The 19,772-nt window shown below is 38.2% G+C and overlaps 1 protein-coding gene across 1 annotated transcript; it reads right to left on the reverse strand.

The window, feature by feature from the left end:
• Positions 1–9,516: 9,516 nt before the first annotated feature.
• LOC131316305 (F-box/kelch-repeat protein At3g23880-like) lies at positions 9,517–10,035 on the reverse strand. The gene has a single exon (XM_058345631.1). It carries the CDS (start codon positions 10,033–10,035, stop codon positions 9,517–9,519), a length of 519 nt encoding a protein of 172 aa, XP_058201614.1.
• Positions 10,036–19,772: the final 9,737 nt, after the last annotated feature.

The following is a 19,772-nucleotide window of genomic DNA, read 5'->3' on the forward strand; positions in this document are numbered from 1 at the left end:
GTTTGAAATATGCATATCCGTTTCTCGTGGCTGAAAAATAAAACAAAAAATTAGACAAAGTTGAAATCCGTAGGTCAGTGAAATCCGTAGGTCAGTCTGAAGGTAACTTCCAAATTCCGAGTTGAATAGTCTGGATCCCAAAAGGTTGGGTTACTATGCAATTCAAAGTTGCCTATAGTTTACCAACAAATTTTTTTTTTTTTAATTTTTTTTTGCCAAACAGAGGACTATATTATCCAACTTCTTTTCCCATTCCACGTTTCTCCAATCATTGGTTTTCAAAGTTGGTTTGATACTAATCCTAAAAAAGCTTTTTTCTTTGGTGTGTTTTGTCTGTCCAATTTCATATACAGGTGGGGAGGAAAAAAAGGGGTCCTCCTCCCAGCATATTTGAGTGGTGATGATGAGATTGAGATACCACTAGATATCCACCACACGTTTGATAAAATAATACTGCTGGACAAAAAGTCATTTCCTTGTGCCATTATTCTGGTTATTGGATTCTTTACTTTGTGGATATATATCACCAAAACACATCCAAATATGGACCGTCATTGTTTTGACTCCATGACATGCAAAAAATTGCATTTTCAAAATAGTCCACTTAGACCTTTGGGCTTAGCCAAGTCGGTCGTGTAGCTCTCTTTGGAAGTGAGAGGTGAGGTTGCGGGTTTGATTCCTATAAATAGGAGGATCAACCTATTGTGGTAATATTAACTTCTAACACTCCTCAATAACCCCCGTTAATATATACAATATTGACAAACAAACAAAAAATAGTCCACTTCTCTTTCTCAGAAAAAAAAGAAGTAGGAAGCCTTGCACAAAATGAATAAACACTTGTACAAATACTCACATAAATATATATGTCGCACACACTAGTAGTATACAGTGCGCGCCGCACTACCGGTGAGTGTGGACTGTGCAATTGTGTGAGCAGTTATACATTTTGAGTGTTGTTCTAGACTTTTCTTTTTTTGTTTCATTGGAAATAACTTACCTAGGTAGTCTGTAGTTCATAATATCTTGAACTGCACATGGGCATCGTCATAGTTTTCATATCGATGATGCAAATCATTAACCTGTAAGTTTTGTTGACTAACTCATCTACTAAATGATGGGTTTTTTTTTGTGTCTCAATTATATAAACAAATTCTGTATGCGACGATAAGATTAGCGGATCAGACCATCTGAGATTACCCAATAGCGGATCTCACATTTGAACAACATGCAATGGACAGTCCAAGATTTGGTCTAAGTCAATCTCTGTCCCACTGGAAGAGAACGATCGAAGTTGAGGTCAACAGGATTTAGTTTCCGCACGGCGGCTACTCGGCAGCATCCCCTGTCTTTGTCATTGTACTATGCTTTTTGGTTCAATCTGTGTGGTCATATGTTAATCTAATGGGAATTAGATCACATTGAAGATCAATATCTAAAATACAATTGGCAATGAATTTGATAATTTTCACCAATTATAGCATTCGAACATAAAAATTATATCCCCTGAAGAAGAACAATTTTTTTTTTTTGAGCTAGCCTGAAGATTGACAATTCAATCCCATATTTTATTTAGTCCAAGATTTTGAATCCCATTCTTACCGGCCGGTACGTACCGATATACTCCAAATTCGGTACCCCACATCTAATTTCATTCCGGCTCAAATACCGGTCGATATTGGTCAGTACCGAATTACTTTTAGATTTATTTTTCTCTTCTAGTACCGAACGGTAGTGGTCAATACCAGACTATATTTAAATCTATATTTCCTATTATACTAAATTCTTTGATGTGAGAAAATAATATTAGTGGCGCTAACTCTGAAACGATACCCGGAATATCATTGTTAACATATGTACCGTACCAGTAAAAAAACCAGTACTATATCGGTACGGCATTCAAAAACTTGATCAATATTATTACCGTCATTACATTGATGAGTTAATGAAGTCCTCAATCCCATACAGATGCGGCAAGTAGTTGGTTGGATCTTAAAGGGGCTGGTGGAGTGGGAATCAACCAATTCATTTCTCTTTTTAAGATAAGATAAGATAAGAAAGAAACGTGATTCTGTTCAAGGCAGAAGAACTATTTGCTTTCTTCTTCTTTATCCTCGGCACTAGTTCCCGTTTTTTTGAACTTAACTTAAATTTAAAAATTTTGTCATTACTTGAGTTTTTTTCGCATTTGTTAATTTTGCGCTAAACTTTTGTGGGTTATAAAGTAGAACTTCACTTCATCAACCAGATATCCTGATATTCAAATTAATCACTAATACAAAATTTCATTAACCGCATAACAATTCCTTATCCCAGATATTTTGAATAAATACCACTTTTTTACAAAAAAAAGCCAACAGAAAAGACTTTTTTTACTTAAAAGTGGTCCTTATTCAAAATATTTGAGTAAAAATAAAAAAATATTACTTTTCCGATTCCTCTCGTTGAGACGAATAAGAAAAGAAGTTTGATACAAAACTAACAAATGCGAAAAAAAATTCAAGTAAGAATAAAACCAACTCTTTTTTTTTTCTACCAAAAAGTTAAGGGGAATGGGGCCTCAATGGCTGCAGCCAAAACTGATTGGCTCAATTGAGATCATGCATCCAGCATCCCTAAACAGCAGCAGTTTCAGTTGCAGCACACCACTCTGAAAAAAACCTATTGACACCTGAGAATATTGGTATGAGATGCACCAACATAATTAGTATATTCATCAACAAATTCAGCGCCAATATTCGCTTGAGACCGAAAGCCCTGTTCATCATGTTTGATCTAGTGCCACCAGCCACACAGATTTGAATGGCAGCAGGCCAGCAGCAAGTGAATCCAAACATTATTTTTATCTCTAACGACATGGATGTTTAATCTACGTCATCAAAATTTGGAACAAAATAATATTAATAATGTAGTCTCCTCACATAATTGAAATTTGGAATGAAACCCTAAACTGTTTTTAATTTTTCGATTCCTCTCGAGTCTCGACGAGACGAAGCCCATAAAAATTTGATACCGTACAAAACTAACTAATGCGAAATAAATGTGAATAAGGAAAAAAATTTGGACTTAATGCTTTGTTTTAAAGTGGGATTTTGTGGAGTTTGGGTTTAAGGCTGCTGTGGCCTGTGAGCTTCCAAGTCCTCCCATCTAGAACGTTCCCATTTTGTAAAGTGTTTTTTCGTTTTTTCTTTTTTCTTTTTTTTGGGTAGGAAGGCTATGATTTTATTATTGATACTAGAGATTAGGGCACAGCCATGCATCTCCACTTCGACTATAGGTACAATATACTCGTAGTAAGATATTGCCATTAAAAACAAAAAAGATAACGATAATGTCTAACTTCTTCTAATATATTTAGCAAATAAATAATAGTAAAGTGAACATTACAATTTACAATGAATATATTATAAAGAAAATGCTAACCAATACCCCTAGAGCTTAAGTTAAGGTGCAATCAATATAGAAATTTTCTAACATTTAATGCCATTTTCTAAAAGAAGGCCTCAGATCTCCTGCTTCCTGTTTGGACCATATATTCACCGCCCATCGATGATTGACCTAGAGATGGCAATTATGGGAATGCAACCTATTTTATTATTATTAGTATTGGTATTTGTATTTTAATAACATGTGCAAGACACTTGGCGTATCTCTATTTACTTGGAGATTGAAAAAACATATGGTATTGTCCTACACACTTGGAGGTTGAAAAGAACACTTGGCATGTTCTTACACACTTGGTTGTTAGTGGGAAGTTATTTGGACAAATGGAAGCAAATGAGAATGAAGAAGTTGGGAAGTTATTTCCTATGCATCTTTGTTTTTCTATAAATAGCCTTTTTAGGCCTCATTGTAACACATACAAACAACGCCAACATGCCTTTATCTTTTCTTTTCTAGAAGTAGTTATAACTTGTAATTGTTCACTCGATTATTTTAATCGATTGTTCTTCTACTTTAAAGATTAATAAAGTCTATTTTGTTAGTCTTCTTCCGCAATCCATTCACTTCATTGTTTGTTTCCAAAGAAGTCCTGAAAACGGCAAGGAACCAAACTCCACTTTTCACACCTACATTCCAGCAAATCACATATACCATTTCTCCGTCGATTGGATAGAAATTAGAAAATTAGATAACAATTTTGGCGCTAAAAGGAGGGCTCATTACTAATTTGGAAGTGAGCAATGGCACACCTAATCAGACAATTCGTTCAGGTTTTGGGTCACATTTTGGCAAATCCACAAGACAACTTTGCCCAAGAATTTTTGACTCTATTTCTAAGGTTGATTACCCCAAGACAAGGAGAAATTCCTAATGACAGGAAGACTCCAAATGGAATTGGAGGTCAATGTGGTAATGGCCAAAATGAAAACATTCCCATTGGTTTCAAAGTACCGCCTGGATTTGGTACTAATCAAAGTCAATATGTGCCTCTTATGGCACACTACACGTCAACCACAATGGCCCCTGAACTATTTGTTCAATTGTTGATCAACGGCATTCGTAAGAGGTATGGATTTTTCAGAAGCCTTCTGTATTGGTATCTGTATTGGTTTTGGTTGAAATATGCCCAGTTTTGGTTAAGAAGTGTAGATAATGTTCATTGCTTTTCTAAAATTTTTATGGGCAAATACCACAGTTTTGTCCACACCATCACTAATGGCAAAAAACCAAATGTGAAAATGAAAGCCTTTAAGGTTTGAACATTTTGCGGAAAATGGAATAACGGCCATTTGTTGGTCAACTTTGGAATCATTCTGGAAATTAAAAAAGAAAAAAAAAATCGATGAGAGGGTTGTTTGTGTTATAAAGGTGTATAACCCCGATGACAATTCATATAGAGATATTCATAGTCCAACTTCTCAGGATATTTTTCATGTGTATGCAGCCATGTATGAGGAAAGTTTGGTTAAACCAATAGGGTACGTTTGGGAAGAGGAAGAGCAGAGACTGTTACGGGAAAAGGCGAAGCTTGTAACATGGTTACTTGGAATTAATACATGGAGCTTGAAGAAGATGAATAAAAACAGCCAGAAGAGCTATGAGGCACGGATACTTATCTATGGGGAAGTATGCGTATTGTATCCATATCGGACACAAATATTCCTTCGATACTCGTGACCTTCAATTTGATTCTCATTCTCTACCTCTATTTTCTTTAATTTTCGAACTGCTTAAAAAAAAGTTCATTTTTCCTGATTTTTTTGATAAGGTATTGATATGCTGTTAAATAATTTTTGTATTAGTGATTAATTTGAATATCAGTATATCTGGTTGATGAAGTGAAATTCCACTACATTCCTGCACGTAAAGGTCTAGTTCCACAAACTCAACTTTGATTTGGCTGGGTTACAATTTGATATCTGATTTGGGGGGTTTTTGGAGTTCGCCTTGGTATAACTGACAGTTGTGAGAAAAATCGTACCATTAACCACGAAAGAATGTGGCATGGCCGCGTGAGGCAATCTTTGCAAAAAATTCTTTTGGTCATTCCACATTCCTTTTTTTCACGGAATTTGCGTGTCGGATAGATATGACTGGGATAAGAGTGAGGAAGATTTGTCGGACGCTGTCCGGCAACAAACCAAGACTAGCATAAGTATGACCTCTGAAATCAGATGGGTTCTTTTTTTTTTGGTAAACTCAGGTGGGTTCACTACTAGAGCAACTATGATATCGACATGACCCAAATTGTTCCCGATTTTAGGAACTCAAGCTTCAGAAGGAGTATCTATAGATGGAAGTACCATGAGTGTTTTTTTTCTCTCTCTTCAGTTTGTGGGTCCTCACTCTTGTAAACTTAATTACACTATTTTTTTCGTTTTGTGTGTTTTATTCGTTCTTTTTGAATTTTTGTTAGAGTCGAGTGAATTTTTTGGATTAATGATTTGTTTCGATGAGAGGAGTTCAAAAAATACAAAATCGTGACCGAAAGCAAAAAAAAAAAATTTCACTAAAGATGAAAAAAAATATCAAACAGCTGTCTTATTTGTTTAAAGTGCCGTCTTATTTGAATTTTTCAATATCGGTCCATATTTTTATACTTTTCCAATACGTCTCGTCTCGTCGAGACGAACGATGAACCCCTAAAATTACGACGAAAAGCTAAAAAAAAGTTACAAAAAGTAAAAAATACTGAAATAACTGTGTGTAGGACTGAAGTCGGGAACTCTACAAACATAAAAACCTTACCCTCTCACACTCGTAGGTGTGTTACTTTTCCAACGTTTCCCAATACGCCTACATGCAGAGCGCACCATGGCCTGAATATCTATGAAGCAATTTCATGTAGAAACCTAAAAGGAAACAAGTTAGAACTGAGCATATCAGCAGGATTTACCCTCTGCAAAACAACTGCGCGTTGTCTTCTTTTCTCCTAGCTCTCTCTCCAACCCTTTCGGCTTTGGCGGACACAACTCATTATGGAGAAATGGAACCAGGTCATGGATCTGTTCAAGTGGGAATTCCAGATTACCCGTCCCGGCTCTGAAAAGCGTAGCGCCTGTTAGATTACCCGTCCCGGCTCTGAAAAGCGTAGCGCCTGTTACACTGAGAACATAGCATATCGGAGCAATTAGCAAGGGCTGTCTTTCGATGTTGAGAAGTTAGTTCTCTCCCACGTAGATATCGGAATATAGAAAGTTAACACACACAAAACCAACGAAAACAAACTCTTTTTTTTTTTTTTTAATTGTGATGCAGCAAGCGTAGCAATGCCCCATGTGATCGAATTGTGCTAATTCTCAACTTTGTCACTAACTTTTACTGAGATAGTTCCGAAGATTACGGCAGATGTGTTTAGAAAAATTATTAAATCCTCTCTAAGCACTGTCACGTGGTACTATAAGATCCTTTTCCACGACACATTAGTGTGGATTCCATCACACATTACAGACTAACTGCGGTGGAGAAGGCTACCGCAACTTGACCAAAGAGATAGCCAATAGAACCAAAACCCCTAGGAATCTCGAGGGAAATGATATTAGGAAGGAATCTCTAAGAATCAGATACTGAATACTCTTGAAGCTCAAAATTAGATTTGACCCAAATGGCAACTCTGGATTTGATGACATCAGAGATTCCTACAGTGTCCAATATTTTTGCCTTCGGAGATGAATTGATTCCTTGCTATTACATATAAGACCAGATGGTGGCAAAGAAACAAGAGGTCCAGCATGCATTCTGAACTGATTTAGGCTTTGCCCGAGACCACCCGGACAAGGACAATGGCTATGATGCTTCCAATTGTTCCTAACCATTGAATTGTATGAATTTATCTCAACCATTGATTGTCAAAACATATCAAAAATAAGTGTAGCAAATATATAACATAGTAAGTGTTGCCTTAGTATATAGTATGTAAACTTTGTTTTGGAGTAAGTAATATTGCGATATTTTGGCTCAAAAATAGTAAAACCACCTCATTTTTAGCAAAACCACCTTATTTTTCTGATGGGTAGTTTTCATCTAATGGCCATGATTTGCATATTTTTCAATATCTAAGAGTCCATATCAATGGAAGCATCATGCTCCCGTGACATCAAATTTCCCAGGACGTCAACTCGGATAAAGAACCTGGGCAGATGCACACAAAATCCCAACCACTGAAGAATATGAGACCAGATAATCCAAGTAACTCCACAAAGTAAACGAAGAAGCATAGCAGATTCAGGAGTGTCACCGTACAGAAGGCAAAGACCATCAACACCATCACCAATGGACATGACATTTCTTCTAATTAGCTCAGAAGCAGTTGGTACCATCATCGAAGGAGATGTACATTTCTTCTTTATCTTATAGGGAAAAAAGAAAAAAATTAAGCATAGCCAAGTTTTCACTCTTTTTCTTTATGGAAAGTAACAACCCCCAAGTCTGTCTTACCACCAGCTTATCATTGTAATAGGGCGACACGTCTGTGCAAACTTAGACCTATTGATTCCTAGAGAATTCTCGAAACATGACATGACAAAACAAGCGGCATTTAGAAGAAACTTCCAAATTAAAAGTAATAGCAAATCAAATCTTTCCTACCATGGAAACTATGTGAAGATTCGGTGGATTTCAAGAATATCCCAATTCCAAAAAAAAAATCAACCAAAATCTTATTCCTACTACTTTGCCCTTTGACTCTCATGTTGATCCATGTAGACATGTAGTTTGGTCTACCAAAATCTATACTCCTACCAGTTTGCCCTTAGTCTCTCATATTTATCCATGTAGCTGCAAGCAACCAAGTCTACGTCAGAGTATATCTGACTCACTCTCTTTTGAGTTTGCCTGCTCGTTATCTTCCTCTCCAATCCACGAGTACTCCCAGGAACCATGCCATCTTCTTGTACATCTGTGTTAGGATCGTCACACACACGCACACGATTTACGAGTATAAAACAATAAATAATCAACATAGAGATTTACGTGGTTTCCCAAAACCGGGTACGTCCACGGGAGCGAGAGCGGCTGCTGTTCTTTATTATCACAGTATGAATTAGGGTTTACAACATAGAGTATTTATAACTACTCTATTCTAACCCTGATCTGGTATTTGGTCTGTATCCCAAAAATACCCCTGTACGAACCGTACCGTACCACGGAAGGCGTTGCCCCCCGCACCCCCCAATTACGGAACACCTGGGCCTTCGGCTCTATTTTCAGTTTTTCACTGGATCATAGGTGATGGGCCAGGATGCCGTCGCTCTGCTCCACTCCACTCGTTCCGCTCTACTACGCTACGGCATCCGGCCTTCTTTCTAGAACTCCTTAGTATCTCTTCATACTTAACATATGAGCTAAAGTTTGAACATTCTGCATAGAGGCTCGTTACCACAATACGCTGTATATGTTGGCTCCCCCCTCCGCTCTTCCTCTTCCCAATCGTAGCCAGTAGGTGTTGTAAAACTTTTCTCATACATAATTGCATCGACCCTATTGCACTTCGGTTAAACTAGAATCTCTTTGTACGAACTGTCAATAGGATTGTAGTATGCCCTTACATTCTCACCGCTTCCAGTCATGGAAATTTTCATTAGAGCTTCACCATCTTTTGTATTACATAATGGCTCAACCTCGTCATAAAACCTTAATGACAAATTCGATATGATAAACTGCATAGTCCATGAATCTTGCATACCATATTCCTTCATTCCCAATACCTCAACACTATAGGCTTCAGAATTGCTTGGATTGTCATGACGAACCATGGAAAGGCATCCATCCAAAACTCCCAACCCAAAAATCATATCTCCATCCGCCCCCGTGCACAGGCTCTGGCATTGGTACCTTGCTAAATTTATTCGTACTTGAATTGAAGTATATAATCCCATGCGAGAAGTGGCCGGAATTTCCTTTAGAGACATACCAATGTAGGTGCTCGTTTACGACAGGCCCTGACTTCACCGTATAAACCTTATAAGGGAACCGAATCGTTCTCCAATTTTTGCTTTTGAAACTACCAACAACGACTCTTTCACCACCATATGATGGACTCTCTCCTTAGAAAGCGCTATTACAGCCTTATACTCATTGGTCGAAGAGTCGTAGCAAAGCCCAGAAACCACGCAGAAACCCACGATCGCCAAGGGGATTGTATGACAACACTTTCTTAAAATATGGCGTGACGGGATTCCACAAGAACAAGTCATCATCTATATTCAAAAGCAACAAGCCATTACACGAGCCGTAGATTTCTGGGTTATAACGAGACGTAATCTTTTTCCATGGTCTACCAACTCGTTTCACGCGAGACTCTTCATCGATGGAGTGGAACATAAGGGTACCTGACGTTAAAATGGATTGGACGAGAACCATCTTCCTTCTGGATGTCTTGGCAAAGATGGCGGAAACCAGAGAACGCCATTGTTTGGAAACGCAAGTGAATCGAGAAAGAGATTTGAGGGGAAGTCTTGAGAGAATTTCGATGACAACTTCCTCTGGAATATTTGGAAAACTCGGTTTGGTTTGTGTTTCCATTCCCGCTCCCGCTCCGATTTCCTTTTTCTTCACTCTTTTTCTCCCTCGTCCATTTTTCTTTCTTCTCATTACTACTTTGGGCCAGGGTTTTCTTTGTTGATATGAAGAATGAGGACTAGGCAATATTAGGGGTGAGCATGGATCGGATTGGTCTGGTTTTATAGTAATCCAATAACCAAACCACTACTTACGGATTATGAATTCAGAAAACCAAACCAATCCATAAAATTCATAAAACCAAACCAATCCAAACCATTCAAAGGCGATTTGGTTTCGGTTTTAAACCACGGTTCGTTTAAAATTGAGATATCATTACTATAAACTATTTTAAGTACTTAAAATTGCATAGATAACTTAAACTAAAAGTTATATTGAAATTAATATATTAAAATCATCAAAACTCACTAACATCAATCAACTAAATAAGAATAGAATACATTAGAAAGTAAGTTACCGAGATAAAAGAGTAGGAAATCACTTTACTAAGCCCAAACCATATATGTTTAGCGTAATGAAATTGTAGGAATAGGAAGTATAGGAAATTAATATTGAAAGTGAAAGAAAAGAATAGGGTGGTGGAATAGAGTATTAGATAAGGAAATTAAGTTTATTAAGTATATCTAAACAAATTATATACTATATGTGTGTGTGTGTATCACACGGTTCGGATTGGTTTGGAACCAGAACCATTAACATAAATTCCATAAACCAAACCATTTAACACGGTTTCTATTTTTTTTAAACCGAGACCTAACCACATCATTAAAAAACCAAACCAAACTATTTGGTTTGGATTGGTTTGGACTGGATTCACGGTTTCATGGTTATTTTGCTCACCCCTAGGCAATATAGGCATAGATTACTCCTATAAATGTGAGGTTCAGTTACATATATATCAGTGAGTACGGATGTTTTTCCGATGTGGCCATAAACACTCGATTAATGACGTATTCTCGTGGACCTGAGGACCTTGTAGTGACGGTGAGTATCTCAGCCACACGTCTATCTCAGCAATCAATGGTCCGAATTTTAAAAAAAAAATTCAGGGAAGAGTAATTCTCAAAAAGGTGATTATTTTGATAATCTATTTTTGTCTCATCGATGATTTTTGTTTCGGAAATTACTAAGAAATTGGATTCATGAGTTGTTTTCTCCAACATGAGTTTTATTATTGGGGAGTCCAAACTGAGTTGTACTCCGGATTTACTTGTGCTCCCCTGGGGCAAGTGGATGGTGTGATTGGGTCTTTAGAATTAATCGAGATGTGTGAAAGCTAGTTCGGACACGTGAGATATACCAAAAAAAAAAAATTCATTGGGGTGACCTCTTTAGTTAGGGCATGATACTTGCTTTTAAGAGGGGTTGGGTTCATACTCTGGTAAGCTACTCATCGAGTTGGGAAAATATGCTGCTGAGCCCAAAACAGATTTCATCCCGAACTCGAAAATATGATAAAATTTGTTCACTTTGTAGAGCTCAATGGATAAACATTCTTGAAAAAAACCAAGTACATTTTTTTACACCAGTTACCCATTGATCGACGTACATTATTCTTGAAAAAATAAATGACAAGTATTTCAAATTACAGTTGAAAATAATTATTATTATTCATGCAGTTACCGACCGATACCCCAAATCCTCAAATCCTGAAGTCCAATACTTCTTTGTTTTGAAACGATCACAAGAGCAAAGAAAGACAACAACTGAAACTAAAGGAGACTCTCTAGCTAAGAGAGCTCCTAGTCCGGGCGGAATACAATCCGAACGAATCAAAATTTTCCCATTTAGACAATTAGATGCTAGCCAGTGCGCACTCTTGCTCTTCTCGCGACAACACCACACAAAGAACCATTGTCTCGCCCCTGCCCATTCCTTAATATCAACTAGTGCAGCTATCTCCCAAGGGCAAGGCTTCCTTGGGTCATTGATGGAGTTAATCAAATTCTTACAATCTGATTCGAACACTACCACTGGGAATGATCCATCTCTCCCGCCATCACGCAAGTGATACGCAATGCCCAAGCCTCAATGACCAAAGCTGAAACAACCTCCACCTTACCAAACCGCCACAAAAGAGCTGTATCACCACAATCTCTAGCAATAATGCCAAAGGCAGCCAGGCTGCGAGAGGAAGGAAATGCTCCGTCGTTATTAAATTTGATAGCAGAATCTAGGGGAGGATCCCACCTTGTTTCTCGACCAAGTCTGGGTTGGTCCGCATTCCTACTTGAAACCATTTCTCAGAGGTAATCCGTATTTGCTCCATTAGCCTTGAGAATTGTATCCTCAGGATCAGGAACCTGCCCATTGAAAATAAAAGCATTCATAGCTTTCCATATAGCCCAGAAGAGTTGGAAAATCATTCCCACATCCTCCACTGTAGTTTCTTTTGCAAGGTTTCCACATAATAGCTCATCCATCCATCCATCTGTCAGCCGCTACAATTCCTTTTTCAACCACCCAAAACGCCTTGCCACTTTCAAACCAAACTGCCTTAGTCCATGGGCAATGAAACGGGGTATGCTCTACAGTTTCTCTTCCAATTTCACAAATTGGGCAGAGAAGGTTAGGTGCACATTTTCTTCGGTAGAGGTTTGCTTTACAGGTAGGAGGAAGAAGGATGGCACTTTTTCCCTCTGGCTGAATTCAAAACCCATTGAGAGTACCCAGATTTCACAGTATATTTCCCAGAGCTGTTGTGACTCCAAATTAGTTTGTCTACAGACTTAGTCAAAGATTGCAATCTTGGAAATAGTCTTCCTCCCCTCCCCGGATACACAGCTGTGTAACTTGTCGTGATCCCAAGAATGAGCAACTAGTGTCAACTCCCCAGAATGAGGGGGAGTTGAACTAATTTTCTCACCAGGAAGACTGTACACCCACTTATCATTCCAAAACTGCACAGATTCTCCATTCCCCACATTCCATCTCAACCCATATTTGGAGTAGTTTCCTTCCTTCTAGCAGACTGCTCGAAACCCATGATGGCGAGGCTCCTCTTACTGCTTCCAAACATGATTTATTGAGGATATACAACCCTTTTAAGATTTGCACCCAGAAAGATTTTGGATTAGAAACCATACGCCAGAATTGTTTTGCCAGGAGAGCTATGTTGAAAGCCTCAAAAGTCTTTAAACCCCATTCCCCCCATCCCTTTCTGAGTTGTTAGTTTATCCCAAGAGCCCCAGTGAATTTTCCTTCCTTTATCTCCTCTACCCCACCAGAAATCACCTACAAGTTACAACCAAATTCAGACTAGGGCAGAGTGACAAAGGAGCTTTGAAGCACATAAAGGGATACATAGGAATGACTTGGACCACAGCCTTAATTAGAACCGCTTTACCTGCATGGTTAAGATCCTTGTTCCCCCAACCCTGAACCTTCCTCTCTATCTTATCTCTGATAAATCCAAGGGACTCTTTCTTCGATTTCCCCTAGAATGAATGCAGGCAAACCCAAATATTTAGCAGAGCCTTCCATCTCCTTCATTCCAGAGAATGCCTTTGATCTCTTCTTTAAGCCCTGAGTCTGAGTTAGCAGAGAAAAACAAACTTGACTTCTGAACATTTAAGGACAATCCGACGCCTCACTAAAACACTCCATGATTTGCATAAAGTTGGAACAATAAAGAGGATTAGCTTCAAGAAACACTAATGAATCATCTGCAAATGACTTGTTACCAATGGCTTTCTGTAGGAGAATGGAAAACACATCTGCAACGATCGGGAAAAGATACGGGGACAGAGGGTCCCCCTGTCTTAAACCACGGCCAGGGAGAATCTTTTTTCCATCACCTTCAGTAGGAAATCCCAGCAGATACGGTCATACGACTTATTAAGATCAAGTTTCAGAGCCATCGATGCCTTAGGTCCCACCCTTTGTGCTTGAGTAAGTGAAACGCTTCATGTGATACGATGATATTATCCTGAATCTGTCTACCCGGAATGAATGCTGACTGCTGCTCCATGCTGATGTCATTGATAAAAGGTAGCAATCTGTTTTTTAGCATCTTGGAAATTACCTTGTAGATGAAACGGCAAAGACTAATGGGTCGGAATTGAGTCATCTCTTCTGTGTTCTTTACTTTTGGAATAATAGTAACGTTTGTATGGTTCAATTCTTTCAACAGGGTCCCCTCTTGAAGAAAGCTCTGGACAGCCCCAAATACTTCTTCACCCACAACATCCCAATATGTCTGAAACAAGAGGCTGGGAATTAACTCTCTGATCCAGAAGCTTTGAGTGCCCCCATTTGGAAAACTGCTAGACATACTTCCTCATGAGTATCCTCCTTAATCAAGGAAGCATTAACTCCAGCAGAAACTTTTCACCAAAAAAAACTCGAGCAGAAACTCTAGGCTCAATCAGACTCAGAATATCCTCAAAGTCTCTGGTGGGAGGGGCATCGTACAGGGTTTGAAAATGATGTTCAACAATGCCTGTGATGTCTTTACTCTCTGTCTTCCAAACCCCATCCTTGTCCTTAAGTTCAACTACTTGATTATGCTGTCGTCTCTGAATAGTAGTTAGGTGGAAGAATCTTGAGTTCTTGGCCCCCATTTGAACCCACTTGATACGGGAACGTTGATGCCAATACATAGCGTCTTTCTGCGATAGATCTTCCAACTTACAAATCAAAGACCTTTCAGAAACCACCAAATCCGGATTGTAACCCTGGCCAAGCTGAGATTGTACCTGAAGTAATTGTTCTTTGGTAGCTGTTATTTGAAGATGCAGCTCCCCAAAGTTTGCACGGTGCCACCCCTTCAAGTTTTCTTTACAACCCCTTAGCTTTCGCATACCGTACCCATCTTAGATCCTTAACATTGTTTCTCCCAAGCCTCCGAGATGACAGACTTGCATCCGTAGTCCAAAAAGACTCGAACTTGAACAGTTTTCCCACTTTCCCCAGGGGAAACGATGTATTGAGAATAAGAGGATTGTGGTCTGACCCTATTGCTGCTTCGACAAACCCCATCGCCTGGTCATGAAGTTCTCTCCATTGTGCATTGGCTAACGCCATGTCAATCCTTTCCATGATGAAATTGCCATTCGATCTGTTATTCCTCCATTTGAACTTAGGGCCTTTAAACTCAAGATCCACCAAACCGCAGTCACGTAACATCCCATGAAAAGCTGCCATTAAGTTATGGCAAGGTAGATTACCCCCTAATTTATCCTCAATGCTCACTACTTGGTTCAAATCTCCGATACAAAGCCATGGAAGCCTCTCCATCTGAGCCAGGTCTCTAATTTCATCCCGCACCTGTTCTCTCCCACTTCTAGATGGACAGCCATAAACCATCACTCTTCCTAACCATATCGCTAAAGATTGCTAATGTTACTTCATGCTTCCCAATCCTTGAATAACCAGATATCAACGCGGTCCAAGGAATGATATTAGCCCCTTCAATCTGTTCAAAGATCTTCCAAGCCTCATCACACTGCCCCATTCTGCAATAAACATCCAGTGCCATGTTCCAAGTGGCTAAATCAGGCTCAAAACCTTCCAACCTCATAGTGCCCAACAAATCCAAAGCTGATTGAAGAAACCCTTTACAACCATACCCTGAAATCAGTGAATTCCACGACAACAAATCCCTTTCCACCTTTTGGCTAAAAACCCTTCTGGCACTCTCAAAGTCCCCTCATTTTGAATACACATTACTAAAAGAATTGCAAACTCGTAAATACAATTCAGCTCCATAACTGATCACATATTTGTGGACTTGAATCCCCACTTTGAAATTCCGAAATTGAGCACATGCCCGTAAGACCTTAGGAAACACATAATTGTCAGGAATTACACCCTTCAATTTCATCTCACAACAAAATCCCAATGCACATATCTATCTGACATTCCACCCCGCAAATAAACTGAAAGGATTACAGTCCAAGCAAACACATTTGGTTGCGACATTTTGTCGAACAGAACATGGGCTGATTCCGAACCCCCACAATCTGCACACATTTGAACTAATTTTTGTGGTTATGAAAGGGTCTTGGTGTAGCCCGTGGGGATGGGTATTAAGAGATAGACTACCCAATTATTCTCATCTCCATTGAAATTTGAAGTGGAAGTGGTGCAACAAATTCTTAGTTAAAGTGCTAAAATCATCTTCATCCACCGAGTAGTATCTACTGGAGGAGGGGCGAGAGAAGTAATTATGCTACAAAAGAGGCGAGAGAAGTAAAATCTGCAAATGTGGGGAAATAGTTTGAAGAACTTGTATGAGGAATTACGTACGGAGTTCTGCTGCCTGATCAGATGATCGAGAATCGAGTTCGCCATAAATTTCCTTCGGAGCCCTGTGTGCTTTGAGTGAGAAGAAGACGCGTGAATTGCAAACACGTTCCGCAATCTTTTAACTGGAGGCCATGCTCATAGGAAAGCGTGAAATGCAGACACGCTTCGTGTTGAAACTTTGGCCGCGGGTTTTGACTCCTGGCCGCTTATTTTGACTCTTGGCCGGTAAATTGTAACTCGTGAAACACAAACACGCACGCTTGTACTGAAGCATGCCTAGGCCTCCTTCTCCTTCTTCGGCTTTCATCGTTACCTTAATTACAAAATGAATGCTGCTACAGGTACAGCGGCCGTGCACAGACCGCTTTTGCGCCCGTCTCGGGCTCTGCAAAGATGATCGAAGCCGCTCATTTTGTTCAAAATACTTCGTTTAGGGTCCCTGTAAAAAATCACCCCAATCCGATATCGGGAAGGGTGTTTACGAATCATCCAACTTTGCTTCAAAATTTAGCGGCTCCGATCATCTTTGCAGAGCCCGAGACGGACGCAAAAGTGGTCTGTGCACGGCTGCTGTGCACGGCCTGCTGTACCTTTAGCTTTACTGTTACAAAATGTGTTTGCCTCATCAAAAAGCAGATTTTTTTTGGGTGAATTAATTATTCGTTTTAACAAGAAGAATCTAATAAATAAAAAATAATGAACCAAATTAATTTTTATGAATAACAACAAAAATTAATCTTAAAAAGCCTATCTATTAACCAAAAAGAATTAATCGAGTTCAGTGCTCCTGCTCTCCATAAGTTTCGTTGGAGCCTTTGTGTTGGTGTGAGAAGAAGATGCGTGAATAGAAAACAAGTCTATTTTTAGCTTGACCGCGTGCCGTATTCCTACTAAAGCGTGAAATGCAAACACGCTTTCGTTTGGAACTTTGGCCTCCATCTTTTGCTCATGGCCGCAAAGTACTTTTCCGGTCCGGACATGAACTATTGCTTTATGGGTGCAATATTTTGAAAGCGTGTTACGCAACCACGCTTCTTATTAAAACTCTAGATGCAAACTTTTGCTCATGTTGCCACTTGGACGCAACACTTTTGCTACAGCGATATTTTGAAAGCGTGAAATCCAAACACGCTTCTTGCTGAAACTCTTCCCGCAAGCTTTTGGTTTCCCTTTTGTGTTTTTGTACTTGAAACGCGTGGAACGCAAAAACGCCTGTAGAAACCTAATTGGGAATTAGCGAATTGCGCTTGTATAGAAGCGCCCCGTTCCAGAACGGGCTTAAGTTCTTATTTTTTGTCTAATAAGAAGGGTTGTTTCACAAAAGGGTGAACAATTACTTATTTTTTAAGAAGATAATTTCAAGTTCAAAAATTATGTGCTTACGCAAATAATTTTCCTATCAATATGGATCTTATTTGATAGATCTCATTGAGATCTTTAATACAGTGAAAAAAAAATTGAAAAATTATTTTTCATTTTCGTTATTTTTGAGTTTGAAAATGTGAAATAAACTGCTTATTTAGGTTTTGTGGAACAATCCTTCTTATTTTTCTTTGAGAAGTTCCAAAATAAGTACTTATTTTATAAGAAGGTTTCTGGAACGGAGCTTCTACTCATTTTATTATTATTTTTATTATTTACTTTATTTTAAAAAATGTGTTCACTAATATGGGCCGGTTTGGCCTCATAAAAAAGCCAATTTTTTTGGCCTTATTTGATATTTGGCATTTGCTAGTTTTGCATCAATTTCTTTTGAGTTATTTGTTCGTCTCGACAAAATAAATCTATCAAACAAAAAATTATGAACCAAATTAATTTATTAAAATAAATAAAAAACGATCTAAAAAAATGTACTTGTTTTGGATTATATTCGTCTTCTGTGAAGTTTTTATGAGTTTTGATAATAATAATAATTATTTACTTTTTAGATTCCTTTCGTCAAGATGAACGGATAATCTACAAAAGATTGACACAAAAATAAACAATGTGAAAAATCTTGAATAGAGATGAAGCGAAAATAAACCGGCAATTTTTTAGGCCAAAAAAAGACACTAAGTTAATGTTAACATAAACAAGTTCAGCTTAATAAATCATTTGACTTATTTTTTTGTCTTTATTCAATATTTGTGTGCATTTGTTAGTTATGCGTCAAATTTTTATAGATTATTAGTTCGCATCGATGAGAGAAATCGAAAAGGTAAAAAATTATGATCCAAACTCAAATTTGTTTTAGTGAAGACGAAAATAAGCCAAAAACACAACTGTAACAAATAATTCATTAAAACTTGACACAAAATTAACAAACGCAACGAATAATTGAATAAAGACAAAAAAAAGAAAAAGAAAAAGAAACCAATAAGCTTATTTAAACCAAACAACGCCTTTGTTTTTATGTTATTTAAAAAAAAAAAGGACAAAAATGCTATGGAAAATGTGAGTTAAGAATGTTGAGAATAAAGTTCAAATTATGAAATTTAATTAGCTGACAAGGTGAGGTGGCCCCAATAACATATCGAGGTCGAGAGGAATTGATCTTGCGGTCTTGGAGTGGTAAAGCCCCGCCAAGACAAGTCAATTAACCATTGTTGCAACAATCCATTCTCGTTGGTTTGTTATTACCCAAACATTACTGACTTGGCTCAAAATCTGCTGTGGCTTTTTCAACGAAAATGTATCGGATTAATCATGTTGAATTGAAAATAATACTTAACACATACGAAATATCTTGTTATTTTGATGTCTGATGACAACATGGATGTTTAATCCACGTCATCAAAATTTTGAACGAAACATTAATTATATAGTCTCCTCGCATAATCGGATTTTGGATTGAAACACTAATTTTTTTGATTTGTCCCGATGAGATGAACCCCACAAAAATTTAATAGAAAACTAACAAATAAGAACTAAATTTAAATAAGGACAAAGGTAAAAAAAAAAAAACTCAAAAAGCTCCTATGGACTTTAATGCTTTGTTTTAAAGTGGAATTTTGTGGAGTTTTGGTTTAAGGCTGCTGTGGCCTGTGAGCTTCCAAGTCCTGCCATCTAGAACGTTCCCATTTTGTACAATATACTAGTAGAACGTTGGAATAGAATTACAGAGAATGTGATATAAAAAAATAAAAAAAATGAAGAATTGGCGTAGAGTAATACAGTAGTTGTCTGTGGTGGAGTTATGGAGTAGTAGATTGGAATTTTTTTTAAAAATATTTATAGGAATTTACATTTGCAGCTTTGCTAGGGAGGAGGGCTGTAAGAGCATCTCTGATCCTTACCCATTTGCCTATTCAAATCCAAATTTTGAGTAGAAACAATTATAACTCATCTCCATTTTGAGTTTTACTCTTTTCCTTATCTATATCATGGGAGACCCAAATTCATACCCATTTTCTCTCTCAACTTGAGAGCCCTTCTTCACCTCCTGGCTAGCCTGGTCGTGCTCCACTTGCATCTCCCCTCTGCCTCCATCCTCTCCCCCACTCTCCACCTCCTTCTTTGGTCTACTTGTCCGGCCTTCTTGTTCCAATTAGTATTTTTAAATTTTTCATAATTCCACGACA

The sequence above is a fragment of the Rhododendron vialii genome, chromosome 2a (assembly GCF_030253575.1).
Source record: "Rhododendron vialii isolate Sample 1 chromosome 2a, ASM3025357v1".
Taxonomy (NCBI): domain Eukaryota; kingdom Viridiplantae; phylum Streptophyta; class Magnoliopsida; order Ericales; family Ericaceae; genus Rhododendron; species Rhododendron vialii.

What these genes read in the sequence shown, in the direction of transcription:
- LOC131316305 (XM_058345631.1), bottom strand. Translation starts at nt 10,035, where the DNA reads ATGAGAAGAAAGAAAAATGGACGAGGGAGAAAAAGAGTGAAGAAAAAG.